At 55.3% G+C, this 27288-nt stretch overlaps 1 protein-coding gene and 1 long non-coding RNA gene across 3 annotated transcripts in view; one reads left to right on the plus strand and one right to left on the minus strand.

Annotated features, from left to right (window-relative positions):
* Positions 1-27288, plus strand: part of LOC127577095 (pancreatic secretory granule membrane major glycoprotein GP2-like) — an 88792-nt gene that overhangs the window by 9492 nt on the left and 52012 nt on the right. Inside the window, exons 2-7 of one of the 2 annotated variants that reach the window (XM_052027977.1) lie at positions 2022-2071; positions 4031-4175; positions 4495-4571; positions 5415-5579; positions 8289-8385; positions 9197-9231. In XM_052027977.1, coding sequence (XP_051883937.1) covers positions 2023-2071; positions 4031-4175; positions 4495-4571; positions 5415-5579; positions 8289-8385; positions 9197-9212 — 549 coding nt within the window. In that variant the 5' untranslated portion in view covers position 2022 and the 3' untranslated portion in view covers positions 9213-9231. Of the gene's footprint in view, positions 1-2021; positions 2072-4030; positions 4176-4494; positions 4572-5414; positions 5580-8288; positions 8386-9196; positions 9728-27288 lie in introns of those variants that run through there. The other variant, XM_052027976.1, reaches the window with a different exon arrangement.
* Positions 15853-22872, minus strand: LOC127577096 (uncharacterized). The gene is made up of 3 exons (XR_007957322.1): positions 22814-22872; positions 20690-20781; positions 15853-16351 (listed from the first exon to the last, which is right to left on the minus strand). It is a non-coding gene; the product is annotated as an uncharacterized LOC127577096 (long non-coding RNA).

The following is a 27288-nucleotide window of genomic DNA, read 5'->3' on the forward strand; positions in this document are numbered from 1 at the left end:
GGGACCCTCAGATTGAAGCAGGGAGAGGTGAGAAATGTCTGCAAATACCCCCACCAGCTGATCTGCCCAGGATCTGAGGACATGGCCAGGGACACCATCTGGGCCAGATGCTTTCCGCGGGTTCACTCTCCAGAAGACTGACCCTACGTCCACAACGGTGACTGTGGGTTCAGGTGCATCCGAGGCTGTTGGGGTGGGTGGTGACAAACCAATCCCCTTCTGTTCAAAACATGCATAGAATGTGTCAAGCTCATCGGGAAGTGATGCTGCCTGACTTTGTATTATCCATTACAGTCCCTGTACACAGCCCAGTGACCAACACTGGCCCATTACTGAGCAGGCAGGGGGCTGTATTGGCTCTGCTCCCTCTCTCCCCCAACATTACACCACAGCACCTGTAAACAGCCCAGTGCAGAATGCTGACAATTCATGATCAGTCGGGGTTTATCGTGTGACAACTCCCTCTCTCACCCTGTGTCCGCTCCTGTTCCAGTGTACACAGCCCTCTGTTCAAAGCTGACCCATCAGCCATGCCGTGCTTGTTGGAGGAAAGCTCACCCACACAACACTGGTCTCTTCACTGCACATCAACAGATGTCAGTTTTCCTACTTTGCATGTTTTTCCCAAACATCATCACCAGTTTCATTGCCCAGCCTGGTGTCGTTCTCTGTAGAAGCCGACACAGAAGGGAGTTGGTGAGCTGTTGCCAAGCCTGACACAGCCTCCCAGCAGATCGTCGCTGAGACTGAGGAGGTTTCAGGTGGTTCCACACTCCCTCGGTCTCACACATCGACACCTCGTCTGGAGACTGGGTTGAGCAGACATCTTTGTGTGTGTGTGTGTGTGTGTGTGTGTGTGTGTGTGTGTGTGTGTGTGTGTGTGTGTGTGTGTGTGTTGTGTGTGTGTGTGTGTTGTGTGTGTGTGGTGTGTGTGTGTGTGTGTGTGTGTGTGTGTGTGTGTGTGCAGGAAAGATGTGGTTAAACTGGAAAGAGTGTAGGAAAGATTTCCGAGGATGGCCCGAGTTACACCGAGAGGTCGGCCAGGCTGGGTCTTTATCTTTTTTTAAAATTTTATTTACAGCGTGGTAACAGGCCCTTCCGACCCAACGAGTCCGCGCTGCCCGTTTTAAAACCCAAATTAACCTACCTGTACGTCTTTGCAATGTGGGAGGAAACCAGAGCACCCGGAGGAAACCCACGCAGACACGGGAGAATGTACAAACTCCTTACAGACAGTGACGGGAATCAAACCCCGATCGCTGGCGCTGTAATAGCATCGCGCTAACTGCTTGGAACGTAGGAGAATGAGGGGCGACCTTATAGAGGTGTTTAAAATAATGAGAGGCAGAGATCAGGGGGGGCGGTAACAATCTTTTCCCCAGGGTAGGGGAATCCAACACTTGGGGGCACAGGTTTAGGGTGAGAGGGGAAAGATTTAAAAGGGACCTGAGGGGGCAACTTTTCCACAGGGTGGTGAGTGCAGGGAACGAGCTGCCAGAGGCAGTGGGGGAGGCAGGTACAACAGGATCATTGAAGAAGCACTTGGACAGGTCGGTGGAGAGGTGGGGCTTGGAGGAATATGGGCCCAACGCAGGAAATTGGGACTAGCTGGGTGGGCACCGTGGTCGGCATGGACGTGGGCCGAAGGTCCTGTATCTGTGCTGTATTGCTCTGTGACTCTGATGTGTGAGATAGAGAGTGGGAGAGAGAGAGAGTCTGAGAGAGAGAGAGTATGTGGTGTGTGTATATCACATGGGGGCAAGGTCCAAGGAAATGATCTGTGTTGATTCAGTGAAAGGAGATGGAGACCCTACCCCCCATCTGTGGGGTCCCAGTGAGGGAGGGAGGGAGGGAGGGGAGGGAGGGAGGGAGATCTTCCCCCTGTGTGTGGGGTCCCAGTGAGGGAGTGATGTACCTCTACCAACTGTGGATGGACATACCTTCTGTTCCCCAGCTCCTGTCCCAGTTTACAGCTTCCCCCGAGCCTCCAGGGTCTCATTTCTCTCTGGTTTTAATTCCAGGATGTCACCCAGTGAAATAAGGGTTCTGCTGCTGATCCTGGGTTCTCTGGGTGAGTAATTTCCAGCAGGGGTAAACAACACGCCGTGCACAGTGAGGGGAAGTAGGTTTTATTTATTGTCTGTGCAGAGGGGCAGTGACAACGTGTGGATTGAGTGCGTTGAACTGGGGTAACAGAATACAAGGGACCACTGGAACATTATCAATCAGACACAGGGATTACAACAGGTGTTCAAAGTCTTGGCCAGACGCCAGGGGTGATAAAGCAGCAACAGGGAGGGAGGGAGATGGAGAGACGGAGAGGTTTCGGCAGAGAATCCAGCCTTTAACACTGAGGGAGCAGAGGTCAGGGCCAGAGGTGGAGTGATCCCATTCTGGAAGGCTGGAATTGGTGGAGGGGTATCAGTCTGGAGGAGGTGATAGAGGTAGGAAGCGGTGAGGGTCTGTTGGGATGTGAACACAAGGGTGGATGTATTTGAAAGTTGAACAGTGACACAGGGACGGTGGGTGAAGGGGACTCGGGGCAGTTGCAGACACAGGCAGCAGAGTGTGTGGAGAACAGAGGGGAGCTGGTCAGGAGTGGGACGGGGAACCAAGTCTAGAGGTGATAACAGCATGGCTGAGTGAAAGAGGGACTGAGGCAGGGACAGAGTCGGTGACGTTACAGAGGGAAGGTCACAATGGGGCAGAGATGTATCTGGAAGCACATCAGTGAGTGCAGCAGAGCTGCCAAGGGCTGGTTCAGTCTGAGAGAGGAGCCGGGGGAAGGTGGTCTCAGTGCTCATGGACACAGTTTGAGGAGGGATGGAAGGCTGCTCCAGTGAACCCAGTTCAAATCTGACCTCTGGAGCTGTCTGTGTGGAGTTTGCACGTTCTCCCTGTAACCATGTGATTTCCCCCAGGTTCTCCGGTTTCTTCCCACATCCCAAAGACATGCGGGTTGGGAGGTTAATTGTCGGCTGGAAGTTGTCCTCAGTGTGTGGGTGAGGTTAGGTTGTGGGGGGAGTTGACGGGAATGTGAGGAGAATGAAATGGAACAGTGTCGGACTGGTGGAAGTGATTGTTTGATACTCAGTGCTGACTCTGTGAGCTGACGGGCCAGTTCCGTGTGTGTGACTCTTGCCAAGGGCTGTGGAAGGGCTGGAACTGACTGGTGCCATTCAGACAAGGCTCTTGCAATTCATCTCTTCACCATGGAGTGGACACAGCTTTTATTGTCAGTTCCTGTGAGCGTGTGGGAATGTGCAGCACATTCATTCCTGCCTCGTGTCCTCACCTGGGGAGGGGAGGGAGGCTTCTTTCTTCAGGATGCATTCTCCTTTCTTCACACAAACACCCAACGTTCCAACATCCAGTCCTACAGGCTGCCCCACAGCCCAATGGGTGGCGTGATGGAGCTGACAGTTCCAGAGGTCCGGCTTCCATCCTGACCTCAGTCGGTGTCTGTGTGCAGGATCTGGAACATCGAACAGTGCAGCACAGGAACTGGCCCTTCAACGGCTGCACCCAACACGATGCCAAATTAGACCTATTCTCCACAGCCTGAACTTGGTCCAGGGGATGAAGATGCGTGAGATCCAGGGTGACTGGACCCAATGTTTCACTGACTGGAAATGATGTCCTTGTATCTGCCTCCTGGAGAAGTGAAAGGGGAGCTGGTGGGCAGGTGTCAGAGAGTGAATCAGCTGTCGGGGTACACGGAAGTAAGGAGAGGGGCAATGGGACTGGTGGGATTGCTCCCCTGGAAGCAGGCATGTAGTCGATGGGCTAAAAGGTGGTCTTTGTGGTGACCAGTACCTGGTGGGAGAGTGGTGAAGCTGAGTTCAGAGCGGTGGGGCTGGGTCCAGTGTTTATCTGGGTCATGTTGTTCTCGCTCAGAGAGTCAATGGGAGATTATTGGTGCTCCGGGCTTGGTGACGGTGGAAGTGGGGTGAGGCTGGTTGGGGGAACAAGAGGCTGGGGGACATGAGCTGAACTTCACATTAACACTGAACATCATTCTGTCCCTCAGCCGCAGACTCCGCACTCGGTGATCCGTGTGTAACCCACACCGTCCTGGATCAGCCCTGGAGGAGCACAGATTGTTCCAGCACTGAGTGCACTGGCCGATGGATGGATGATGGAGATCTTGTGGTGGGATGGTACAGATTTAACAGGTAACGTGAAAGGATAATTCCTGAGGAACTGGAGAATGTGAACAGGAGAACAAGGGGTGTGTGAGGGGGAAATGCAGGGAGACCGGGATCATCAGTCACTACAATGCATGGGGAGTAAATACAGGGAAAGGGGAGATCCCACATTGTAGAGAGAGAGAAAGGGAAGGTAGAAGGGGAGAGAGAACAACAGGGGAATTCCCGGGATTGGGGGAATATTGACCAGGGACAGGGTGCAGACAGAATTGGCTCAATTCCCGGTCTTTCTCCGGGTGAATAAACTCCCTCAGTTCAGGGGCTGACTCTCTGATTGTTGTTTCAGTTCCGGCGGACGGAAGATTCCTGAGACTGTCGTTCCAGTGAATCACTGCTCCGGGGAGAGAGCGGGCTGGTTAAACGGTAGGGTCAGAGTTTACAACAGTGGGGCTCAGTTATTTCTGGGGAGGGTCAATCTGACCACCCAGATCCCTTCAGAGGAACCCAGACTCCCTGAGAGGTGTCCCCACACTCACTCAGACTGCGCTCCGTACCCGGATCCTCATGGAGTCGGGGCGAGCGCTGGTTCCTGGAGTTTGCCGGGAGTTGGGCTGCGGATCCGACCGCTGACCCCGTTCCACATTAGACCCGGCACAGTTTCAGCAGCTCCACTCAGTTCACTGGTAGAGAGGGTCCCAGGGAACTGGTCACGTCTCAGGGCCCCACAGTTCATCAGTTGGTGGCAGCGGTTAAATAGACCCAACATTTAGCTCAGAGTCGATGAGAATGCAGCATTGGATCAGGCCCTTCAGCCCATCCCATCCATGCCCACCAGGATGTCCCGTTAGTCCCGTTTCCCCGTGTTTGGCCCATCTCCCTCTAACCCTTCCCACCCCCATGTACTGACAGAGCCTGACGTTTGTGTCCTTCACTGGATTCACTGTCAAAACGCCAGCCCCGAGCTCTCGCCTTCCAGCCCACATCAGGGGCGGGGCTTCACCACCTGTCAGTACACATCAGGGGCGGGGCTTGTGTTTCAGTCTGAAGCCTGGGGACCCCCAGGACCTCCCCAACAGGAGCCGTCCTCAGGGACCAGGTGCTGCTGCGGGAGTGTGGGGTGGGCAGGGCGAGGGCAGCAGCTCCCCGCTGACTGTGGCTGGACCGGACCCTGGGTTGTGACCCACTGCTTCCCAGTGGTCCCGATTCACATTTCCGCTGTTCTGTGGGACCGGGGATATTTTACAGTGTTTGTAACCCTCATTCCAGGTTCCCATCCCAGTGTGGGAGAGGGGGAGGTGACCAGGACCGTCTGCTTCACCTGGGACGGAAACACCTGCTACTGGAACCGGGAGATCAGGGTGAAAAACTGCTCCGGTTACTTTGTGTGTCGGCTGAAGCCGTCACTCGACGGTCACTCTGTGTATTGTACAGGTCGGTCACCGTTCCCCGGGGACACAGGGGTGGGGGGGGAGGGGAGGGGTTGCCCCCTGGTCTGACCACAGCAGCGTCTGGGAGTGCAGAGAGGGGAGGACGGAGATGAGGGAAGAGGGGAGTTTTAAGATTTCTTTATTAGTCATATGTACATCAAAACACACAGTGAAGTACATCTTTTGCATCGAGTGTTCTGGGGGCAGCCCGCAAGTGTCGCCCCACTTCCGACGCCAACATATGCCCACAACTTCCTAACCCGTACGTCTTTGGAATGTGGGAGGAAACCGGAGCACCCGGAGGAAACCCACGCAGACACGGGGAGAACGTACAAACTCCTTACAGACAGCGGCCGGGATTGAACCAGGGTCACTGGTGCTGTAAAGCGTCACATGAACCACTACACTGCTGTGTCTGAAAACATTGAGGAGGTGAGTGGAGAGGGCAGTGTGTGGAGAGCGGGGTGAGGGAGACTGGAGGTGGGGAGGGGGGGATTGGAGGAAGAAGAGCAGAGAGAAGGGAGGACTTGTGGGAGAGAGGTCGGAGGGGGAGAGGGGAGTGCAGGCCTGGTGGGGCGGATATGGGAGGCCAGAGAGGGGAGGAGGAAAGTGACGGGGGTGGGGTGGGGGTGAGGTGAGCGGAGGAGGGGGACGGAGGAAGGAGGGAAGGGGAGGAGGGGGACGGAGTGGGTAAGGGAGGGGAGGAGGGAGTCGGAGGGATCCGGTGAGTGTTCAGGGGGAGACCAAGTCCCAGTGTTGGGGAAACCTCCCCAAACCCATCGTGTTCCTTGTGGGGGTCTCACAGCCCCTCCCTCACTGTCTGAGGGTCTGTACATCTCCCCCTCCCTGGGTCCACCCCCACCCTGACCCTGAGGGTCTGTACATCTCCCCCTCCCTGGGCCAACCCCCACCCTGACCCTGAGGGTCTGTACATCTTCCCCTCCCTGGGTCCACCCCCATCTCACTCTGATGGAGAGATGGGCGGAGGGAGAGCTGAGGGAAGGGAGGAGTGAGAGCGGGTGGAGGGGAGGTGGGTGATAGGGGAGGACCAAGGGAGGGAAGAGAGAGGAGGGAGGGTGGAGGGGGCAGGGTCAGGTGCGGGAACAGAGGCAATGCGGGTGGAGTGAGGTGAGCGGAGAGGAAGGGAGGGGAGGAAGGACGCTGGAGGGGAGGGAGGACGGCGGGAAGAAGGGGGCGGAGGTGGAGTTTTGGAAGGGACAGTGGGCGAGGAGGAGGAAGGGCGTGGGACAGAGTGAGGAGGTGGGGTTAAGTGAGGGCGGGAGGCCATATGGGGAGGGGGGGGGTTGTATAGAGAGGGAGGGACCAGGGGAGGATGGAGAGTGGGTAGGGAGAGTGGACGGGAAGGAGCGAGGGGGGGGGACAAGGTGGGTAAGGAGAGCAGATGTGGAGGAGGGAGGGGATTGGGGAGGGGAGCAGTTAGAAAGGGCATGGAGGGAGACAGAGGGGGAGAGAGGAATGGAGGAGGGAGGCCAGAGGGGAGGGGAAGGGAGCAGGGAGACAGGGGGTGGCGGGACACAGAGGGGAGAGGAGAGTGGAGGCTGAAAGAGGAGAGTGGAGGCTGAAAGAGGAGAGGGGAAGGGAGGAGGGAGATAGAAAGGGAAGAGGGGACAGAGGGGAGGGGAGGAGGGAGTCGGAGGGATCCAGTGAGTGTATCAGTGGGACAGGTCAGAGACAGGTGAGTGTGATGGAGAATCGACAGTCGGACACAAGTTGGGAACCCCAGGGAACAACGAGTGCAGAACCTGGTCCGGGTTTGACCACCACCCCAGCAGGGTCTGCAAGCTCAGGTCTCAGTGGTGGGAGCATTGAAGGGAACCCTGCTCCCCAGGTTCACTCCCTGAAATCCATCCCGACTCAGACTGAGGGCAGTGACCTGGGGTGACGGAGGTTTGGGAGGGAGAGTTGGTGGAGGGAGAGCGGCTGATGTTGGTTTCTCCACAGACCCAGTTCTCCATTCCCTGAACTCCTGTCCCAGCCTGTTGGCCTCTCTCGTGTCTCTGTTCCTTTACTCCAGACCCGGAGAATTCCACAAGGGAACAGGCCAAAGGATCACCAACTGGAGACCCCACCCAGGAACCGTCCCCTGTCCCGTGGGGAGACATGTCCTCAAGACCAGGTCCTGTGTCAGTCTCTCTCCCTGTGTGAGGTGGAACCTCAGGTGGACCCATTCACCTGCTGGACATGCAGTGCAGTGGGGGGTGAATGTCAGTTCCGTTGCTCCCCCCTCCCTCGGTACCAAACGTCAGCAGTGTCCAAGATCTCTGGAAGGGGTGGTGTCCATTTCCCCAGTGAACAACCCACGCCTGGGTCTGAGGCTGCTTCACGGGGCTGGGGGAGATGGGTTGTCAGTCAGCACTCGGGGACTGAGGTCTGGGGCTGGGTGGGTGAGGGCAGTTGAGTTGTAGGTGGGTGGGTTTGGAGTGACCTTCAGGCAGGGGACATAACACTGGGTATAAATGATGGGGGGATAGATGGGGCAAACTGACGTTTCCCCTCAGAGGTGAATAAAACTAGAGGACACAGATCTGGGGTGAGGGGCAGAGATTTAAGAGGGGATGTGAGGGGGACCTTCTTCACCCAGAGAGGGGCGAGTACCTGGAACACAGTGCCGCAGAGAGGGCTGGGAGCAGAGTCACTGACATGTGGGAAGCGGTTTCACTGCCCGTCTCCCGTGTCTCTTCATTTATTCCAGATCGCCAGACTTCTGGAGGTGAAGGACACACAGGATCATCAACTAGAGAGTCCCCCCCAGGGACCGCCCCCTGCCCCAGTGGGGGAGACACCCCCAGGTACCAGGTCTTGTGTCTTGTGACCCTCAGTCAGAGTTGGTGCCCAGTGTCCCCCTGTGTGGTCCACCCTCCGTATTCAGGGGGAGACCAGGTCCCAGTGTTGTGGAAACCTCCCCAAACCCATTGTATTCCTTGTGGGGGTCACACAGCCCCTCCCTCACTGTCTGAGGGTCTGTACATCTCCCCCTCCCTGGGTCCATCCTCACCCTGCCCCCACCCCCAATGTCCACCCTTCCCCCTGTGCCCATGGCTGCCCCTGAGCTCAGGCGGTGGGCTGACTGACGCCATGTCTCCACCTTCCAGCACTGGGGCTGCCCACAGACAAGGAGTGTGAGGAGCTGGTCGGGGAGGCGGCCGTGCTATACGTTGGGGATGGCCCGGTGGGATCGGCCGAGGAGCAGGAGATCTCTCGCTGGGTGAGGGAGTGTTCCTAGTCTTGGGGGGGTGGTCTGGTTACTGTGCTCACCCCGCAGTGCCTGGTGTAGGGGTTGTGGTTACCGTGGTCACCCCACGGTGCCTGGCGTGGGGGGGTCTGGTTACCAGGGTTACCCCGTGGTGCCTGGTGTGGGGGGGTGTCTCCTGGTCGGGGGTATCTGCTGGGATGGGAGGGGTGGACCCTGCGGGTTGGGGGTTTATCCCTGGGGTGGGCAGATGGACCCTGTGGGGGGGAGGGGAATTCCCCTGGGGACGGGCGATGGTCCCTGCGATGAGGGGGGCTCTCTCTGACCTAGACCGGACACTGACCCTGGACACTGCCCCCTGTCTCCCCACCACTCCCCCCACACTGACCGCCCATTCCCCTGGTCCACAGGTGCGGCAGGTGCTGAGAGAGAAGCTCCCCTGCAGGTACCTCCATCCCCAAGGCACAGGGCAAAGCACCGGGAACGACCAGAAGAAGGAAGGGAACTGAGCCGGAGCAGCCCGGATCGGGAACACCCAACACCTCACGTGATCGGCTCCCCACCCACACCCACCCACACACAGGGGCAGTAGTCTGTCCCCTAAAACACCACGCACTGCAGCACCTCACCAAGGCTCCTTCGGCTGCACCTTCCAAACCCACCACCTCTGCCAGCTGGAAGGACACGGGCAGCAGAAGCACAGGGACACCACTGCCTGCACGTTGCCCTCCAAACCTCACACCGTCCTGACTTGGAAATATCTCGCCATTCCCTCACTGTCGCTGGGTCCAAGTCCTGGAACTCCCTCCCTGACACCTCGTGGGTCCACCCACATCTCAAGGTCTGCAGTGGTTCAAGGTCAGGTCATCACCTTGTCAGGGACAACTGTCGATGGACAATTAATGCTGCTCAGCCTGCGAAGCCCATGTCCCCGGAACATACACCCCCCAGGGTGATGGAGGGAGACTGTGGCCGGGTGTGGGAAGGTGGGGATGGGGGGGTGTAGTGCGGGGTATGTGGTGGTGGGAGTGTGGGGAGATGGGGTGGGGGGAACACACTGGGCAGTGTGGGGCAGTGGGGATCCAAGTTCCATCTGTCTGTGGAATATCTGCATGAACAGCCACTTGCTGGTCGTGTGTAGTTGTTGCTGAACAAACCGCACTCTCATTCGGTCAATTCCAGCTTCAGTGATTTGTACATAAGACGTGATCTCAAGTAACGCCGGGTTGAATGGGTGAAAGACCCTTCCTGTTGCTGTGAAATATCTCGGGGGTTGTTTGGTGCACCTGCTGGTGACCCTTGTTGATGGGAATGTATCTCTGTTCTCCTTCAGCTGTGACGTTATTGGAAGCAACACAGTAAAGGCAGAAGGTCAATGCGGGCATATTGACGGGACAATGGGTGTAGAGGGACCAGTCCCTACATACACTCTGGGAGACAGAACCATGACACCCTCCAGTTCTGAGCCTTGCTTTACATTCCCTTCAGTCCGGGGGAACAGGTTGGGTGCAGTCAGCACTCTGCACCGGCTGCTGCTGAGGAAGTCTCTGCTCCCTCTCCCGTCGGGCACTCTCACTGCTGCTGTCGGTGTGGGAGGAATGTGGGCAATTCTCAGGAGCTGCCTCTGCAGGAGGTCAGGTACAATGGGACGGAGAGACAGGCTGCAGTGGGAGCACAAATCATGGGTTTAAAAACCGTGGTTTGTCCGTCTAAGGTGGGTGCAGTTGTGGTCAAGGTTTCCCACATTGTGTTGTTACGGGACAGGCAGCGGGGAAACCAGTTCCCACTTCAGGAACAGTTCACAGCTGGGACTGAGGAAGGGAAGGGATGTTGCTTCACTCCCAGGGCTGTTCAGAGAGAGGGATTTGAGAACACTGGTGGTGCTTGAGAGGAAGAGTTTGGCTGCTTTCTCTGGGAAATGTGGCCGCCACATGGGAGGTAAAGTCAAAGTGGAGTTTGTTGGAATCTGCACAGGTGCATGTGTGCACAGGGGCAGAGAGAACCCACGTCAGCAGCATCACAGGCACAGAGGGTCGGGTCAGCGGTATTCACAAGAAAAACAAATTAAACTTTAATGATGCACAATTTTGACAAGAACACGATTTGAACAAAAACAATTCGTGGTACAGCAGGGAAACAGGCCCTTCAGCCCAACTGGTCCATGATGACCACGGTGCCCATCTGAGCCCGTCCCAAAGACATAGATGTGGGGTGAGGTGCCAGAGATTCAGAGGGAGTGTGAGGGGGACCTTACTCACCCAGAGAGGGGGGAGTACCTGGAACACAGTGAACATAGAAGAACATACAACAGTACAGCACAGAACATGCCCTTCGGCCCACAATGTGCCGACACAGCTAATCCCTCCTACCTACAAAATGCCCACATCCCTCCATTTTCCTCTCATTGATGTGCCCATCCAAGCCCCAATGAATGTGCCTCCACCGCCCTATCAGGCAATGCATTACAGGCATCCTTCACCCTCTCAGTAAAAAACTTACCCCTCACATCTCTTCTGAAGCTACCCCCTCTCACCTTAAGTGCATGCCCTCTGATATTGGATCACTCAATAATGGGAAAAAGATATTGCTTGTCCACCCTATCTATGCCCCTCATCATTTTATACACATCCAACAGATCACCCCTCAGCCTCCACCGCTCCAGAGAAAAGAGCCAAAGTTTGTCCAGCCTCTGCTGATAGGATGTGCCTTCTAATCCAGGCAGCATCTGAAGAAACCTCCTCTGCACCCTCTCTAAAGCCTCAACATCCTTCCTATAGCGAGGTGACCAGAATTGCACACAATACTGTAACTGCAGCCAAACCAGAGTTCTGTAGAGATGCATCATAACTTCTTGACTCCTCTACTCAGTACCTCAATTAATGAAAGCAAGCATTCCATCAGCCTTCTTAACCACCCTATCTACCCGTGTAATCACTGAGGGTCTTGCTCTTAAGGGTGTACGGCCTCGTGACATTAGTCCTACCAAGGTACAACACCTCACATTTATCCGGGTTAAACTCTGCCATTTCTCTGCCTACATCTGCAGCTGATCTATATCCTGCTGTATCCATCGCCAGTCTTCTACACTATTCACAACTCCGCCAATCTGGTTTCATCTGCAAACTTACTAACCCACCCATCAACATACTCATCCAGGTCATTTATGTACATCACAAACAGCAGAGGTCCCAGCACAGATCCCTGCGGAACACCACTACTCACAGGCCTCCAGCCCGAATAAGTCTCCTCAACCACCACCCTCTGTCTTCTCTGATCAAGACAGTTCTGGATCCACACAGCCAATTCTCCACTGACTCCATGCATCCAAACTTTCTTGATTAAGCGATTATGTGGGACCTTGTGAAATGCCTTCCTGACGTCCATATAGATGACATCCACAGCTCTGCCTTCATCAATCTCTCTCGCCGCCCTGTCAAAAAACTCAACCAGGTTAGTGAGAGACGACCTGCCCCACACAAAGCCATGCTGGGTTTCCTTAATCAAGCCACTGGATTCCAGATGCTCGTATATCCTGTCTCTTAAGAATTTTCTCCAGCGATTTCCCTACAACTGATGTGAGACTCACCAGCCTACAGTTCCCTGGATTTTCCCTTGTTCCTTTCTTAAATAGAGGAACAACATCAGCCACTCGCCAGCCCTCCGGGACCTCACCCATGGTCAAAGAGGATACAAGGATACTGGTCAAGGCCCCAGCAATTTCCTTTTTCACCTCCCTCAGTAACCTGGGGTATTTCCCATTGGGCCCTGGGGATTTATCCACCTCGATACTGTTTAGGAGACCTAACACTATCTCCTCCTTGACCTCTAAATGCCCTAACATGTTTACACCCTCAGTTCCAATTTCTGCATCCTGCATGTCCTTTTCCTGGGTAAATACTAAAGAGAAATACTCATTCAGAACCTCACCCACATCCTCTGCACCCAAACATAGATTCCATTCTTTATCCTTAAGTAGTCCTACCCTTCCCTCGTTATCCTCTTATTCCTGACATAGGTATAGAATGCCTTTGGATCCTCCTTAATCCTACTTGCTAAGGACTTTTCATGGCCCCTCCTGGCTTTCCTAATTCCTTTTTTGAGTTCATTCCCAGCTTCTTTATAGTCCTCACGTGCTCTGTCTGATCCTGACTTCCAAAGCTCTACATACCTGTCCTTTTTCTTCTTGACTAAGTTCACCACTTCTCTAGACATCCAAGGTTCCCTTATTTTGCCATTCATGTCCTTGCTTCTAATCAGGACAGACCTACATGTTCCTCATGTTTGACATGGACTTGCCAGCAAAAAGGTGGTCCCAGTTTACTCCACCTAGTTCCTGCCTTATGCCTTCATAATTAGCCCTGCTCCAATTTAAAACCCTCCCGCTAGCCCCATACCTATCCTTATCTCTAGCTATGCTGAAAGTTAATGAGCTGTGGTCACTGTTCCCCAATTGTTCACCCACTGACAGGTGAGTCACCTGGCCAGGCTCATTTCCCAACAGCAGGTCCAGAATAGCCTCTCCCCTTGTTGGATGTCAACATATTGATTTAGGAACCCCTCCTGGATACACCTAACAAATTCTGCCCCATCTAACCCCCTTGCACTAAAAAGGTCCCAATCTATATCAGGGAAGTTGAAGTCTCCCATGACCACAACCCTGTAATGTTTACACATTTCCCTAATCTGTTTGCATATCCATTCCTCAGTGTCCCTGTGGCTATTGGGAGGTCTATAGTACACCCCCAAGAGAGTGATTGCACCCTTCCTATTCCTGAGTTCTACCCATATGGACTCTGTATCGGAGCCTCTGTTATGTCTCCCCGGAGTGCAGCTGATATATTATCTCTAATTAGTATTGCGACTCCTCCCCCTCTTTTACCCGCCTCTCTATTCTTCCTGAAACTCTGAAACCCTGGTACATTGACCACCCATTCCTGACCCTCCCTCAACCAAGTCTCTGTAATGGCCACAACATCACAGTTGCACATACTGATCCATGCTCTAAGTTCATCACTCCTGCCCATAATACTCTGAGCATTGAAGTACAAACACTTCAAACCATTCGTCCCATCACATCTGTTATCAGGAATCTGCCTAATACTACCTTCCCTGACATCAGCCCTCCTGCCCGTTCCCCCACTTACTGACCTGTTGTTCCAGTTCCCATCCCCTGTGAAGTGAGTTTAAACCTTCCCCAGTAACATTACCAAACCTCCCGGCCAGCATATTGGTTCCCCTCCAATTCAGGAGGGGATCCAGCACTTCCTGCATCACCCTCTTGTACAGGTCACCCCTTCCCCAGAAAAGGTTCTGATGATCCAAGAACCTGAAACCCTGGCCCCTGCACCATCTCCCCAGCCACTCCTTTGTCTGTGCTCTTGTCCTGTTCCTTCCTTCACCAGCCCATGGCACCGGGAGTAATCTGGAGATCACTACCTTGGACTTCCTGCTCTTCAGCCTCCTTCCTAACGCCCTATACTCACTGCACAGGACCTCTTCCCCTCTCTTGCCTATGTCATTGGTACCAATATGCTCCCCCTCCCCCTTAAGAATATTCTGCAACCGCTCCAAGACATCCGGGACCCTGGCACTCTGGAGGCATCACACCATCCTGGCGTCTCTTCAGTGGCCACAGAATCTTCTATCTGTACCCCGAGCTATCGAGTCCCCTCTGACTATCACTCTGCCTGACTTCTCCCTTCTGAGCCTCAGAGCTGACCACAGTGCTACTGGCCTGGCTGCTGTCGCCTTGCCCAGATAGGTCATCCCCCTCAGCAGTACCCAAAGGGGTAAACTTGTTGCTGAGAGGAATGGTCACAGGAGACCCTGCACTGACTTCCTATTCCCCTGCCCTCTCTCGGTGCTCACCCATCCACTACCTGAATCCTGCCCTCTGGGTGTGACCACCAGCTCAAATGTCCTGACTATGAATCGCTCAGGGTCCCCAATGATCCTCAGTTCATCCAGCTCCAGCTCCTGAATCCAGTCTTCCAGGAGCTGAAGTTGGCTGCACTTCCCGCATCAGGGAGGCCATCAAGTTCCATGAATTCCTACATCCCACAGGAGGAACATTGCACTGCCATATCTGCCATCCTGCCCACACTGTACTCAGGGAATGTGAGACCAAAGCAGCGATAATAAAAGGACAAACTTACCCTTCTCACCCGTTCTTTGGCCTCGGCCTCTTCAAAGACTCTAATTTCCCACTCTGACTCTCGCCCGCTCCAACAATGGCCATTCTGCTAGACTCTACCACTCTTTTATGGTGAAAGAACCCAAGCAAGGAGAGAGGAAAAACTCACTGGGTCAGGTGACGGACCCGGAGTGTCTGTGGGTCTGTAACCCAGTGACAGGGTACAGGGAGCGTCTGTAGGTCTGTAACCCAGTGATGGTACAGGGGGTGACTGTAGGTCTGTAACTCAGTGACAGGGTACAGGGAGCGTCTGTAGGTCTGTAACCCAGTGACGGTACAGGGAGCATCTGTAGGTCTGTAACCCAGTGACGGTACAGGGAGCATCTGTGGGTCTGTAACCCAGTGACAGGGTACGGGGGGTGTCTGGGGGCCTGCAGCCCAGTGACAGGGTACGGAGGGAGGGCGTCTGTGGGCCTGCAGCCCAGTGAAAGGGTACGGGGGGCGTCTGTGGGCCTGCAACCCAGTGACAGGGTACAGGGGGCGTCTGTGGGTCCGTAACCCACTGACAGGGTAAGGGGGGTGTCTGTGGGTCCGTAACCCAGTTACAGGGTACAGGCAGTGCATGTGCTTCTGAGCGTGTTGGTGTCTGTTTGCCGCAACAGCGTTTTATAAGGAATGAAGTCCAGCAGGTATCATGGGTTCAGTGGCACAGAGTGGGAGCTGGCAGAATTCAAACCCTCTGGGGTTAACTATGTGCTGCTATATTGGTGTCTTTCCCTTGCATTTTGTTTAACATGGGACTTGGTGTGGAAGTCAAGGTCAATGTCGAGTTTGTTGTCATCTGCACAAGTCCATGTGTGCACAGGGGCAGTGAACAACTCGCAGCAGCGTCACAGGCACAGAGCAGCAGATCAGCAGCATTCACAAGAAAAACATCAATTAAACATGAAATATACACAATTTTTACAGGAAAGAGCTCAATTAGAACAAAAAATAACAAAGTCCATTTCAGTGCAAAATGGTCAGAGAGCTGAGTGTTGTGAAGTTGTAGTGATTCGGTGTGCCGCTTGGTTCAAGAACCGAATGGTTGAAGGGAAGTCACTGTCCCTGAACCTGGTGGTGTGGGGACTTCAGGCTTCTGTACCTCCTGCCCGATGGTAGCTGCGAGAAGATGGCACGGCCCGGATGGTGGGGATCTTTGATGATGGACGTTGCCTTCTTGAGGCAGCGCCTCCTGCAGATACTCCCGATGGTGGGGAGGGATGTGCCCGTGATGTATTGGGCAGAGTCCACTACTCTCTGCAGCTTCTTACGTTCCTGCGCAATCGAATTGCCGTCCCAGACCTTGATGCAACCAGTCGGGATACTCTCAGCAGCACTTGTGTAGAAGTTTGTCAGAGTGTTCGGTGACAAGCTGAACCCCCTCAACATCCTAAGAAAATAAAGACACTTTCCTTGTGAGGTCTTTGGGGGAGGGGTTAGACCCAGACACACCTGTGGGGACGGCACCTATCGAGGTCAGACAACGGCAGGCCCAGAACCCTGACACCCCAGCCAGCCCCCGACACTGACTCCCACCATCCAGAAACCCTTCACCCCCGGGAAGAAGCAGAGCCTCTGTCTGAGCTGCCCTCACTCACAGGCGTGGGCGGGAAGGCAGAATTTTGACACAAGCTGGAAGAAATGGTTGAAATTCTGCAGATGCTCCCCAAAGGCACAGATGTGTTGGTGAAAGCTGAATACCGGAGGAATCTGTGGGACAGTAGCACCCAGGGGGTGGGGATGGGACCTGGGGGACCAGTGGGAGAGCCAGTAATGAGCAGAGATATCACAACTGTCCGGGAGAAGTGAGGCAGTGATTGGGGAGGTGAGAGTAACTGGGGAGGGAGAATGTCCGTGGATCCCAGACCGGATGTGCCCCATGGATCATGCGGAGCATAACTATCGGACACATGAGGAATACTCGGGGACACAGTCCTGGCCAGGATGGCCCAGTCTTCCTGGAAATGCTGAGGGAAGGGCTGAGCTCAGCCCACCAGGAGGTTTTAGACTTGGGGGTCGCTGTGGGATCGACCTACCCCGCAATAGTATCAAGGGCGGGGAGCTAGACCGGAGGAGAGGGAAGAGCGGTCGCAGGGCAGCTGTAGTGAACGGAGCTGCTGTGGGGACACAGAGAACTTGCTTTGTGTGCCAGCGACGGGGACACTCAGCGAGGGGCAGCTGCGCTGGATATCGAAGGGGAAAGGATGTTACAGCTGTGTTCTCTCAGGCCGTGGTTGGAGACGGTGCCCAAACAAGGGAGGAAGGTGTGAGGGTCACCCACCAAAACAGGCAGAAACCACAGCAGGGCCCCCTCTGTCCAAACCAACTGCCGAGCAGATCCCAGAGCTGGTGAGGACACATCCAGGTCAGACAAACAGCTGGCGTCCGCCCCCATTGCCAGGACTGGACACCCACGGATGTACACACCAAGTTTATTAGGGGGCCAGCAATGCCTCATGTTATGGACACGGGCATCAGGATCGGTCGCTGATCTCCCCCTGCCCACGGCCAGAGAGACGATTCACATTCCCGGTGCAGGGGATGAGACAGAGCAGAAAGAAGTGAGCCTCAGGTGCCTGAGGTAGAGGGAGTGCAGCTTCCAGTAGGTGTGTGGGTGTGCTCAAACAGTGAGGGCCCTGTCCTGGGGATAGACACACTCAGTCAAGCCCACGCTGTCATGGACTCAGGGAAAGGACAGGTTACGTGGACAAGTCAGGGGCAGGGAACAGACCCAACCCATCGCGTACACAACACGGCCCACAGAGACACAGCAGGCCCGAGCAGGGAATGGAGACAGGATGGTGTGTGTGGATTCTGTCCGGGGTTCCCAGGGCTAAGGGCCAAACACAGACAGCAACTGTTGGAAGCAGAGCAACTGCCAAACACCTTGGTACGTCACTGAAGACTCTTGCAAATTTCTACAGGTGTACGGTGGGGAGCATTCTGACTGCATCGCTGCCTGGTATGGAGGCTCCAATGTGCAGGATGCAAAGAGGCTACAGAGGGTTGTAGACTCAGCCAGCTCCATCAGGGGCACAACCCTGCCCACCATCGAGCACATCTTCAAGAGGCCATGCCTCAAGAAGGCGGCATCCATCACTAAGACCCTCAACGTGTAGTAATTTGTGCCTTGCCCTGTACTGCTGCGGCAAAACTACATCTTCATGACATAGGTCAGTGAAAAGAAACCTGATTCCGATTCTGCCTGCAGACGGAGCAGTGATCCAGGGTAAGTCTCACTAGAAAGGGGAAAGTCAGGAGCAGGCAGGGAATGAGTGGGCAGGTCTCAGGGTAAAAAGGGCAGGAGAGGGCAGAAATCACCGGTGTTGGGAAAGGAACCACTGACGCCGAGTTAGTGAGATTGTGTGGAGAGGTGGAGGCAGAGGGGAAGGGGAAGGGGAGAAGAGAGGGAGCGAAGGAGGGAGCAGATGGGAGCTGGGCTCATGGGGAGGCAGGAGTCACTGCGGCCTCTTGTGTGTATGAGGCAGATACCGCTCAAGTTCCATCACGGGTAATGCGTCAGGGAAGGCACAGCATGATCCCACCCCTCCGGCAGGCCTGGTGGTGGCCAGGGATGGGCAGAGATGTGGAGAAATTCTGTGGGCAATGGACCATTTGTGGTCAGCCTCACACAGGCAGGGCCATGAAGGTGCAGCTGGTGAACCGGCCGCGGGCACTGGGACCCAGGGGGGAACATCCCGATGGAGCATGGGACCCCTGGCAGAGAGTTGGGGGGAAGCTACTGCCTGGTGACCATGGGTCACTTCACCAGTGGGGAGAGGCTTTCCCAACAGGACACTGGACCGCCTGCACGGCGGGAGGGATCTCACCTCAGGACACCCTCCCCAGGTGGGGAATCCAGCCCAGGTGGACTTGAATCAGGGAGCATACTTCACAGGGAAAGTGAGCAAGGAAATGTGCACGCTGTTAGTGATCCGACAACGGTTCCATGTGCACCCAACCCCCAGAGCTATGGGATGGGAGAGAGGATGAACCGCACAGTCAGAACTCCCTCAGCTATGGCCAGAGCGGGGACGGCAGAGACGTGAGCTGTCGTACTGCCTGCACTCCCGATGGGACAGAGCGACCCCAAACCGCACCCTGGGTCTTAGCCCCATGAATTACTGATGGGCTGGGCAATGGGTCCATTCTGGGGTGATTATGGGTTGTGGGGAACTAGGAAGCCAGGGGAATGAAATGACCCAGTGTGTAACAACTAGTAATGGAAACACCTCCCTGCTCTCAGTGGCGGCCTGTTCCTTCAAAGTGACCTTCCAGTCACCTCCACTGTTGGCCCATTTCCCCACCATCCCTTCCCAGTCTGTCTGACACTTGAACTGACCAGATTACAAACTTTCCCAATTTTCTTACAATTCCCAAGATTCCTTCTTCAGACTGTAATATTAGGTATTTAAGGATCAACATCACAGTGTTACCCAGAGGATGGAGGACGTGGAAATGAGTGACATTTACAGAAGGTGGCCGTGTGGAACATTTCCAATATAACACGTGGAAGTGAGCAGTTACAGGAAAGGTGAGAACAGTCTGCTGAATGGAACTGAAGCTGAACGTATAAGTGAAATGTGTTTTAAACACTGCCTCCCACATTGGTGTGTGGTGGTGCAGCAGGTGTTGCTGCTACCTCCCAGCTCCAGGGTCCGATCCTTACATTGGGCACGGTCTGTGTGTACTCTGCACCTCCTCTCTCACTGTGTGTCCTTCTTCTGCGCGCTCTGATACTCCCACATCCCAGTGACGTGCCAGGTCTGGGAAATTACCACGGAGTTTAAGTTAATGGCAGAAGGAGTCAAAGGGGAGTTGGTGGGTGGGTGTGAGGCAGAATAAGTTGTCGAGTGCAGAGAAATAGGGAGGAGGGAATGGGACTCATTGGATCGTCCCCCCGAGAGCTGACTTGGACTCAATGGGCCAAATGGCCTCCTTCTGTGATGTTAAGTACAAGACAAGGTGATTAATTCGGGGAGGCAGAAATAGTCTCTCTTTAATCAGAGAATACAATGAAGACCATCGACGTTGACATAACCGACCCAAGGTTTAAAAGACGGATCCACAGAACTCCAGGACTGGGTATTTATTCCAAGGCATTAATGTGGAGCAGGGGTGGGATTTTTGGGAAGCTGTTGAACAAAGAATCCAGCACTGGACTGGAAGGAAGATCATTCTGCATTGGGCTTGGTTAAAGCAGTGCAGTAACCTGAGGATGACCTGTGCACAGGAAACCCTTGAAATAGGAGTCACTGCACATTGGGGAAGGTTGAGATTCAGTGTAACTGCTGGGGATTTGGGAGGACAACAGTCTCAGGATTGGATGGTGCAGCAGAGAGATAATCCTCAGTGAGATGCCCACAGGGCTGTTGTTGGAACTGCGCTGGTTTATAACAATTGCACAAACTCTGCGGCCAACACAAAGTGCCCGAGTTGTGTGGCCGTCACTGAATCAGTGCAGGAGCAGGAAAAGCGAGTTGGATCTGAGGAATGGAGACAAGTGTTGAACCAGCGGAGGGGGAGAGGGAGAGATGCGGAGGTTTCCAACACTGGACTGCAGTCAGCATCAAGCACAGACCAACCTGTTTTAAGAAGATCACTGTCATCCCAGTACTGAAGAAAAGCAAGGTAACGTGCCTCAATGACAACCAAGCAGTGGCTCTGACATCCACCATCATGAAGTGCTTTGAGAGGTTGGTCATGGCTCACATCAACTCCAGCCTACCTGACAATCCTGATCCACTGCAATTCACCCACCGCCGAAACAGGTCTACAGCGGACGCCATCTCCCTGGCCCTACACTCAGCTCTGGAGCACCTGGACAGAAAAGACTATTGTTTATTGATTACAGCTCTGCCTTCAATACAATAATCCCAAGCAAACTCATCACCAAACTCCAAGACCTGGGACTCAACACCTCCCTCTGTAACTGGATCCTTGACTCCCTGACCAACAGACCGCAGTCAGTGAGGATAGGCAGCAATACCTCCGGCACGATTATTCTCAACACTAGTGCCCCACAAGGCTGCGTCCTCAGCCCTCTACTCCCTATGCACTCATGACTGTGTGGCCAGATTCTGCTCTAACTCCATCTACAAGTTTGCAGATGATACCATCGTTGTAGGCCGTATCTCAAACCTCCTTCAGCCCCTACACCCCTCCCTGTCTCTGAAACCCACTCCAGCCACTACACCACTCCCCCACTCTGTAACCCCCTCCAGAACCTGCACCCCTTCCTGTCTCTGTAACACCCCCCAGCCCCTACACCCCTCCCTGTCTCTGTAACACCCCCCAGCCCCAACACCCTCCCCATCTCTGTAACCCCCTCCAGCCCCTACACCCCTCCCCATCTCTGTAACACCCCCCAGCCCCTACACTGCTCCCCGTCTCTGTAACCCCCTCCAGCCCCTACACCCCTCCTCGTCTCTATAATCCCCTCCTGCCCCAACACCCCTCCCTGTCTCGGTAACCCCCTCCAGCACCTAAACCCCTCCCTGTCTCTGCAAACCCGCCAATTTCCTCCTGCACCTTGTGTGTTGCTCCAGACTCCAGCATCCACATGTCTGTGTCTCCACTGGAGGGACTCGATAGTTCGAGCGGTGTCTGTGGGGGCAGAGGGACACTCGACGTTTCGGGGTTGAGAACCCTGTGTCAGGATGGAGAGTGTAGATGGGGGGAGGTAGTCAGTGTGAGGAGGTGGGGGAGGCGGCTGAGGGAAGGGGCTGTGCAGGGTGGTCCCAGTGTGGGTCTGACCCAGGGATACGGAGACGGGAACTGTGCACGGTGCTTCTGGTGTGGGTCTGACCCAGAGATATGGAGATGGGAAATGTACATGGTGCTCCTGGTGTGTTTATGACTCAGGGATATGGAGACGGGAACTGTGCACGGTGCTCCCGGTGTGGGTATGACCCAGGGATACGGAGACGGGAACTGTGCACGGTGGTCCTGGTGTGGGTCTGACCCAGGGATACAGAGACAGGAACTATGCATGGTGCCCTCAGTGTGAGTTTGACCCAAGGATATGGAGACTGGAACTGTACACGGTGCTCCCGGTGTGGGTCTGACCCAGGGATACGGAGATGGGAACTGTGCACAGTGCTCCCAGTGTGGGTCTGACCCAGGGATATCGAGCCAGATCTGTGCACAGTGCTCCTGGTGTGTGTCTGCCCCAGGGATACGGAGATGGGAACTGTGCACGGCGCTCCCGGTGTGGGTCTGACCCAGGGATACAGAGACAGGAACTGTGCACGGTGCTCCCAGTGTGGGTCTGACCCAGGGATACGGAGACAGGAACTGTGCACAGTGCTCCTGCTGTGTGTCTGATCCAGGGATACGGAGTTGGGAACTGTGCACGGTGCTCCCCGTATAGATCTGACACAAGGATATGGAGGTCAGAACCATACACAATGTTCTCAGAAGCACAGGTCTGGGATGGGTCTGGGAGCTGACGTTGCCTCTCAGTCGTACAAGGGATGATAAGGAAAATTGGGGGAATGTATTAATACACAATGAGGTAATCCTGAAGTAAAGTCAGACTGTGTTAATGCTCACTGGCCTTCCTTGTGGCAGGAACAGCCTGGTGCCAGAATGTATCAGTGCAGCCATCAGGAAAGTGTGCAGTAAAGGCAGGCTTGTCAGTCTAATCAGTCAAGGGGTGAGGGAGTTCCCATATGAAGAGGAATTAATTGTTTGGATGAGTGGAAGGGTGGGGGTTATAGTTGGAGGACCCTCAGAATTGTGGAGAGTGGAGGCTGGGTCTCCAGGGGAGAAGGACAGAGCCTGGTCGAGGGGCTGAATGGCTTTTCCCGCTCTTAATTCCCATGGAGATTTGTGTTGGTGGAAGACTCACCAAAAGGCAACTCCTGCAATGACACAGCTTGATCTTCAGGCACTTGAATGACAGAGATGCCTGGGTCCTTGAACCGATGGTGCTGGTTCTTCTGAAGCTTTCTGCAGTGGGACAAAAATAGAGGGAGTTCACTCTGTGTCTGACCCCCAGAATGTGAAGGGATGGTGTAGAGGGAGTTCACTCTGTGTCTGACCCCCGGATTGTGTGATGGGATGGTGTAAAGGGAGCTTCACTCTGTGTCTGACCCCCGGAGTGTGTGATGGGATGGTATAGAGGGAGCTTCACTCTGTGTCTGACCCCCAGAGTGTGTGATGGGACGGTGTAGAGGGAGCTTCACTCTGTGTCTGACCCCCGGAGTGTGTGATGGGACGGTGTAGAGGGATCTTCACTCTGTTTCTGACCCCCGGAGTGTGTGATGGGATGGTGTAGAGGGAGTTCACTCTGTGTCTGACCCCCGGAGTGTGTGATGGGACGGTGTAGAGGGATCTTCACTCTGTTTCTGACCCCCGGAGTGTGTGATGGGACGGTGCAGAGGGAGTTCACTCTGTTTCTGACCCCTTTTTGAAAATTCCTTTATTACAAAACACAATCTACAATACTACAAAACTACAACAAACAGAACACAGTCACTAACACATCTAAACTAAAGTATCTCCATCCTCACCAAGGATGGCAGTTATCCCCCCGGTGCCCAACGGTCCCGGAACGCCTCCACGGTACCCGTGGACACCACATATTCCTTCTCCACAGCTACCCGGGAAAGAACATCACCTCAGAACATCTCGAGGCAGTCCGCCAAGGCAGCACTTTTCGCTACCTGCTTCCTGGACCCACGGATAGCCACCTTAGCTTGCCCCAGGAGCAAGTTTACCAGGATATCTCAGCCCTCCTTACTGGATGACCACAGGTAAACAGGTGGGAGCTAAAGTGCAGCCAAAAGGCAAGGAGCAGCCCCTGCAAATGTGCAAAAAGGGGCTGCAACCTCACTCACTCCATGTACATGTGGTACACGGTCTCCGCCAGCCCACAGACGTGACAGTCATCTGGGCGATCTGTGCACAAACTGAGAAACTTATTACAGGGCACCATCCTGTGCAGCAGCCTCCACCCCAGGTCCCCGATATACATGGGAAGTACACCTCTGTAAAGGGACTTCCACTGGGGAACCCCCTCGCTTCCAGGTGGAATAACCAACTGCCATGGTGTGTCGGGATGGTGGACAAGGGCTAGGAAGTGGAGGGTGTGGAGCAGCAGCCCATACTGGTACCTCCTACCTGCATCCCGGAAGGGTGCAACGGGTGTCGATGAAAGGCGGCTCAAATTGTGTGGGGCTGGCTCCCGGAAAAGATTCCAGGGCCTGGGCCCGATGAGCAGCTCCAGCTGAGTAGCCGGAGTCACTCCACACAACCGAGCCGCACCGACACCTGATGAAGTAGGGCAGGGGTGATCTGTGCTCTCAGCTGGGGCACCGCCCTCCGCCAGCGGAGGGGACTCCTGGCCAGAGGCAACCATGTTCCAGGCTCTTAGCAGGTCCTGATAGAAGCTGGGCAGCCTCCGCAGAGCAGCACGGCTGATGCCCACCGGCGGTAGCCGCATCACCTCATGAAGGCAGCAGCCTCGCCGGAGAAGGTACGTCACCAGCACGTGCTACCTGGGAGGGTGCTCAGCGTACAGGAACCTCTGTAGGGTGCTGAGGCGGAGAGCCGCCAGCTGTGCACGTACACACACCAGCGACTGTCCGCCCTCCTCCAACGGGAGACTCAGGACCGCTGCAGAGACCCAGTGTTTCCTATTGGCCCAGAAGAAGTTCACTAGCTTCCCCTGCATTCTCGTGGCAAAGGCTGAGGGTGGGGTCAAGGTAACCATCTGGTACCACAACATGGAGGCCACCAGATGGTTTATGACCACCACCCTGCCTCGATAGGAAAGCAGCCTGAGGAGGCCCAACCAGTGCCCCAGCCGGGCCGTGACTTTCATCTCCAGGCCCTGCCAGTTTGCCAGCCAGGTCTCCCCACAGGGACTCAGGTTGACTCCCAGGTAGAGGAGATGTGTGGTACTCCACACAAATGGAGTCATCTCCTCCGGCAGGGAGTCCATCTGCCACTGACCCACTAAGAGTCCAGAACATTTTGCCCAGTTGATCCTGGCAGAGGACGCTGCCGAGAAAACCTCCTGGCACTCGCGCATCCTCCACAGGTCGACGGGGTCTGTCATCATCAGGAGTACGTCGTCGGCGTAGGCCGAGAGGATGACCTCCATGTCCGGTTCGTGCAGAACCAGACCCGTCAACTTCCTCCAAAGGAGACACAGGAATGGTTCAACGCAGATGGTGTACAACTGGCCAGACATGGGGCATCCCTAACGTACTCCTCTCTGAAAGGGAATTGGTGCCATGCACTCTGTGGCAGTGTACAAGAGCCGGACCCAGGCCACAAAGTGTGGTCCGAGCCTGAACGCCGGCAGAGTGCCCTCCAGGAAACCATGATCCACCCGGTCAAATGCCTCCTCCTGGTCAAGGGAGAGAAACGCTGCTGGGGATCCAGTCTCCTGGATCAGGTGGATCAGCTCCCGGACCAGGTGGACATTGCCCTGAATGGACTGGCTTGGGACCGTGTAGAACTGGTCCGGATGTATGATCCGTCGCGGCACAGAGCCGAGACGGTTGGCCATTGCCCAGGCGAAGACCTTGCATGAGAGAGAGACCGGCCGCCAGTTCTTCAACAGGCGGAGGTCTCCCTTCTTGGGCAAAGGGATCACAACAGCTCTCCGCCACAAAAGGGGCATCTCCCCAGTGGCCAAGCTCTCCCCCAGGACAAGGATGTAATCATCCCCCGGGACATCCCAGAAGGCCTGAAGGAACTTGACGGTCAAGCTGTCGAGGCCAGGGGACTTTCCCATCCAGAGCTGCTGAAGAGCCACAGACAGTTCGGCCCGAGTCAGGGGAGCGTCCAGCCGCTCCACCGCCTCCAGCCCAACCGTCGGCAACCCCTTCCAAACCACACGGCACGCGTCCACACTGGACGGGTTGGGCAAGAACAAATCCCCGTAAGAAGAACAGATTTCCTTGGTGATCCCGGCAGGATCAGTGACGGAGGAGCCATCAGCAGCTAGTAAAGCGGACTCCCCTCCCCGCTTCTCCAACAAGAAGAAGACGGGTGAGCCATGGTCCAAATCGTGCAGCATTTGGATCCATGCTCTCACGTACGCGCCTTGGGACCGCTCAAGCTGCAGTGCCCTCAGCGCGTCCTTCTTCTCCTGGTAGTCCTGCCACAGGCTCTGGTCCCCAGTGGTCAGACCGAGATGGGACTCCAAGTCGAGCAGCTCTCTCTCAAGTCGCCCGATCTCAGAGTCCTGCCCCTTGGTCGATGCCCTAGTGTACTCCTGACATAGAAACCGGATGTGGGAAAAGCCCACATCCCACCATAGCCTTAGGGAGCAGAAGTCCTCCTGTCCCTCCCTCCAGGCAATCCAGAGAGCTCTGAACGAATCCCGGAATTGGCCATCCTCCAGCAGCCAGTTGTTAAAGTGCCAGTACGCAGACCCCACCCACATGCGCAGCAGAGCGAAATCTGCCCACACGAGGTGCTGGTCCGAGCACGGCACCGGCTGCATGGAGGCCGCCGAGACACAGGAGACATACGCCCAGGCAATGTACACTCTGTCTATGCGGGAGCCTCCCCCTCTCGACCTCCTCGAGAAGGCGCCAGAGTCAGGGTGAAGGTTCTGCCAGGTGTCCACCAAGCCAAAGGAGCCCATGAGCTCCTTCAAGGTCTTCACCAACGTCGGGTTGCGCTGGAGGCCAGAGCGGTCCTCCCGCTCAAGGGTGGAGTTGAAATCTCCCCCGAGGATGAAGCAGTCACCAGGGTTGATGGAGCTGAGCAAGGTGGACACTTGACGGAACAGGTCCATCTGCAGCACCCCGCGCCTGGGAGCATACACGTTGATAAAGTGTAGCGGCACACCGTCCAGGCGCACGGCGAGGTGGAGCAGGTGGCCGGGAGCAACATCCCGAACTGTCACAATTTCCGGTTGGAAACCAGGGACCAACAGAATCGCCACCCCACTGGAGGTGGAGTTAAGGTGACCCATGTTGACCCCTCCCTGCCACTCCAGGAGCCAGGTGGACTCATCTCCTGGGATGGTGTGGGTTTCCTGCAGGAGACTCACCGCATATCTCCCTTCCTTGAGGACAGAGAGAGTATGGAACCTACGGAGAGAACCCCTGCTGCCATTCACATTAAGGCTTGCTATGGTGTATCTCATGACAGGAGCACACTAGGCCTTGGCACCCTTCCCCTTCCTGGTGGGAGCGGAGCCGCTCTTCACCCTGCAAGCCCCAGAAAGAACACAACCGCTCTTTGCCTTGCAGGCACGAGGAGTGCCAGAGCCCCCTGGTGACCCCCCACCCTCCAAAGTCTCTCTTTAGGTCATCCAGGAAGGTATTAAGCTGGCGCCTATTGTTCCCTGTCACCTGC

Source organism: Pristis pectinata, chromosome 13, assembly GCF_009764475.1.
Source record: "Pristis pectinata isolate sPriPec2 chromosome 13, sPriPec2.1.pri, whole genome shotgun sequence".
Lineage (NCBI taxonomy): Eukaryota > Metazoa > Chordata > Chondrichthyes > Rhinopristiformes > Pristidae > Pristis > Pristis pectinata.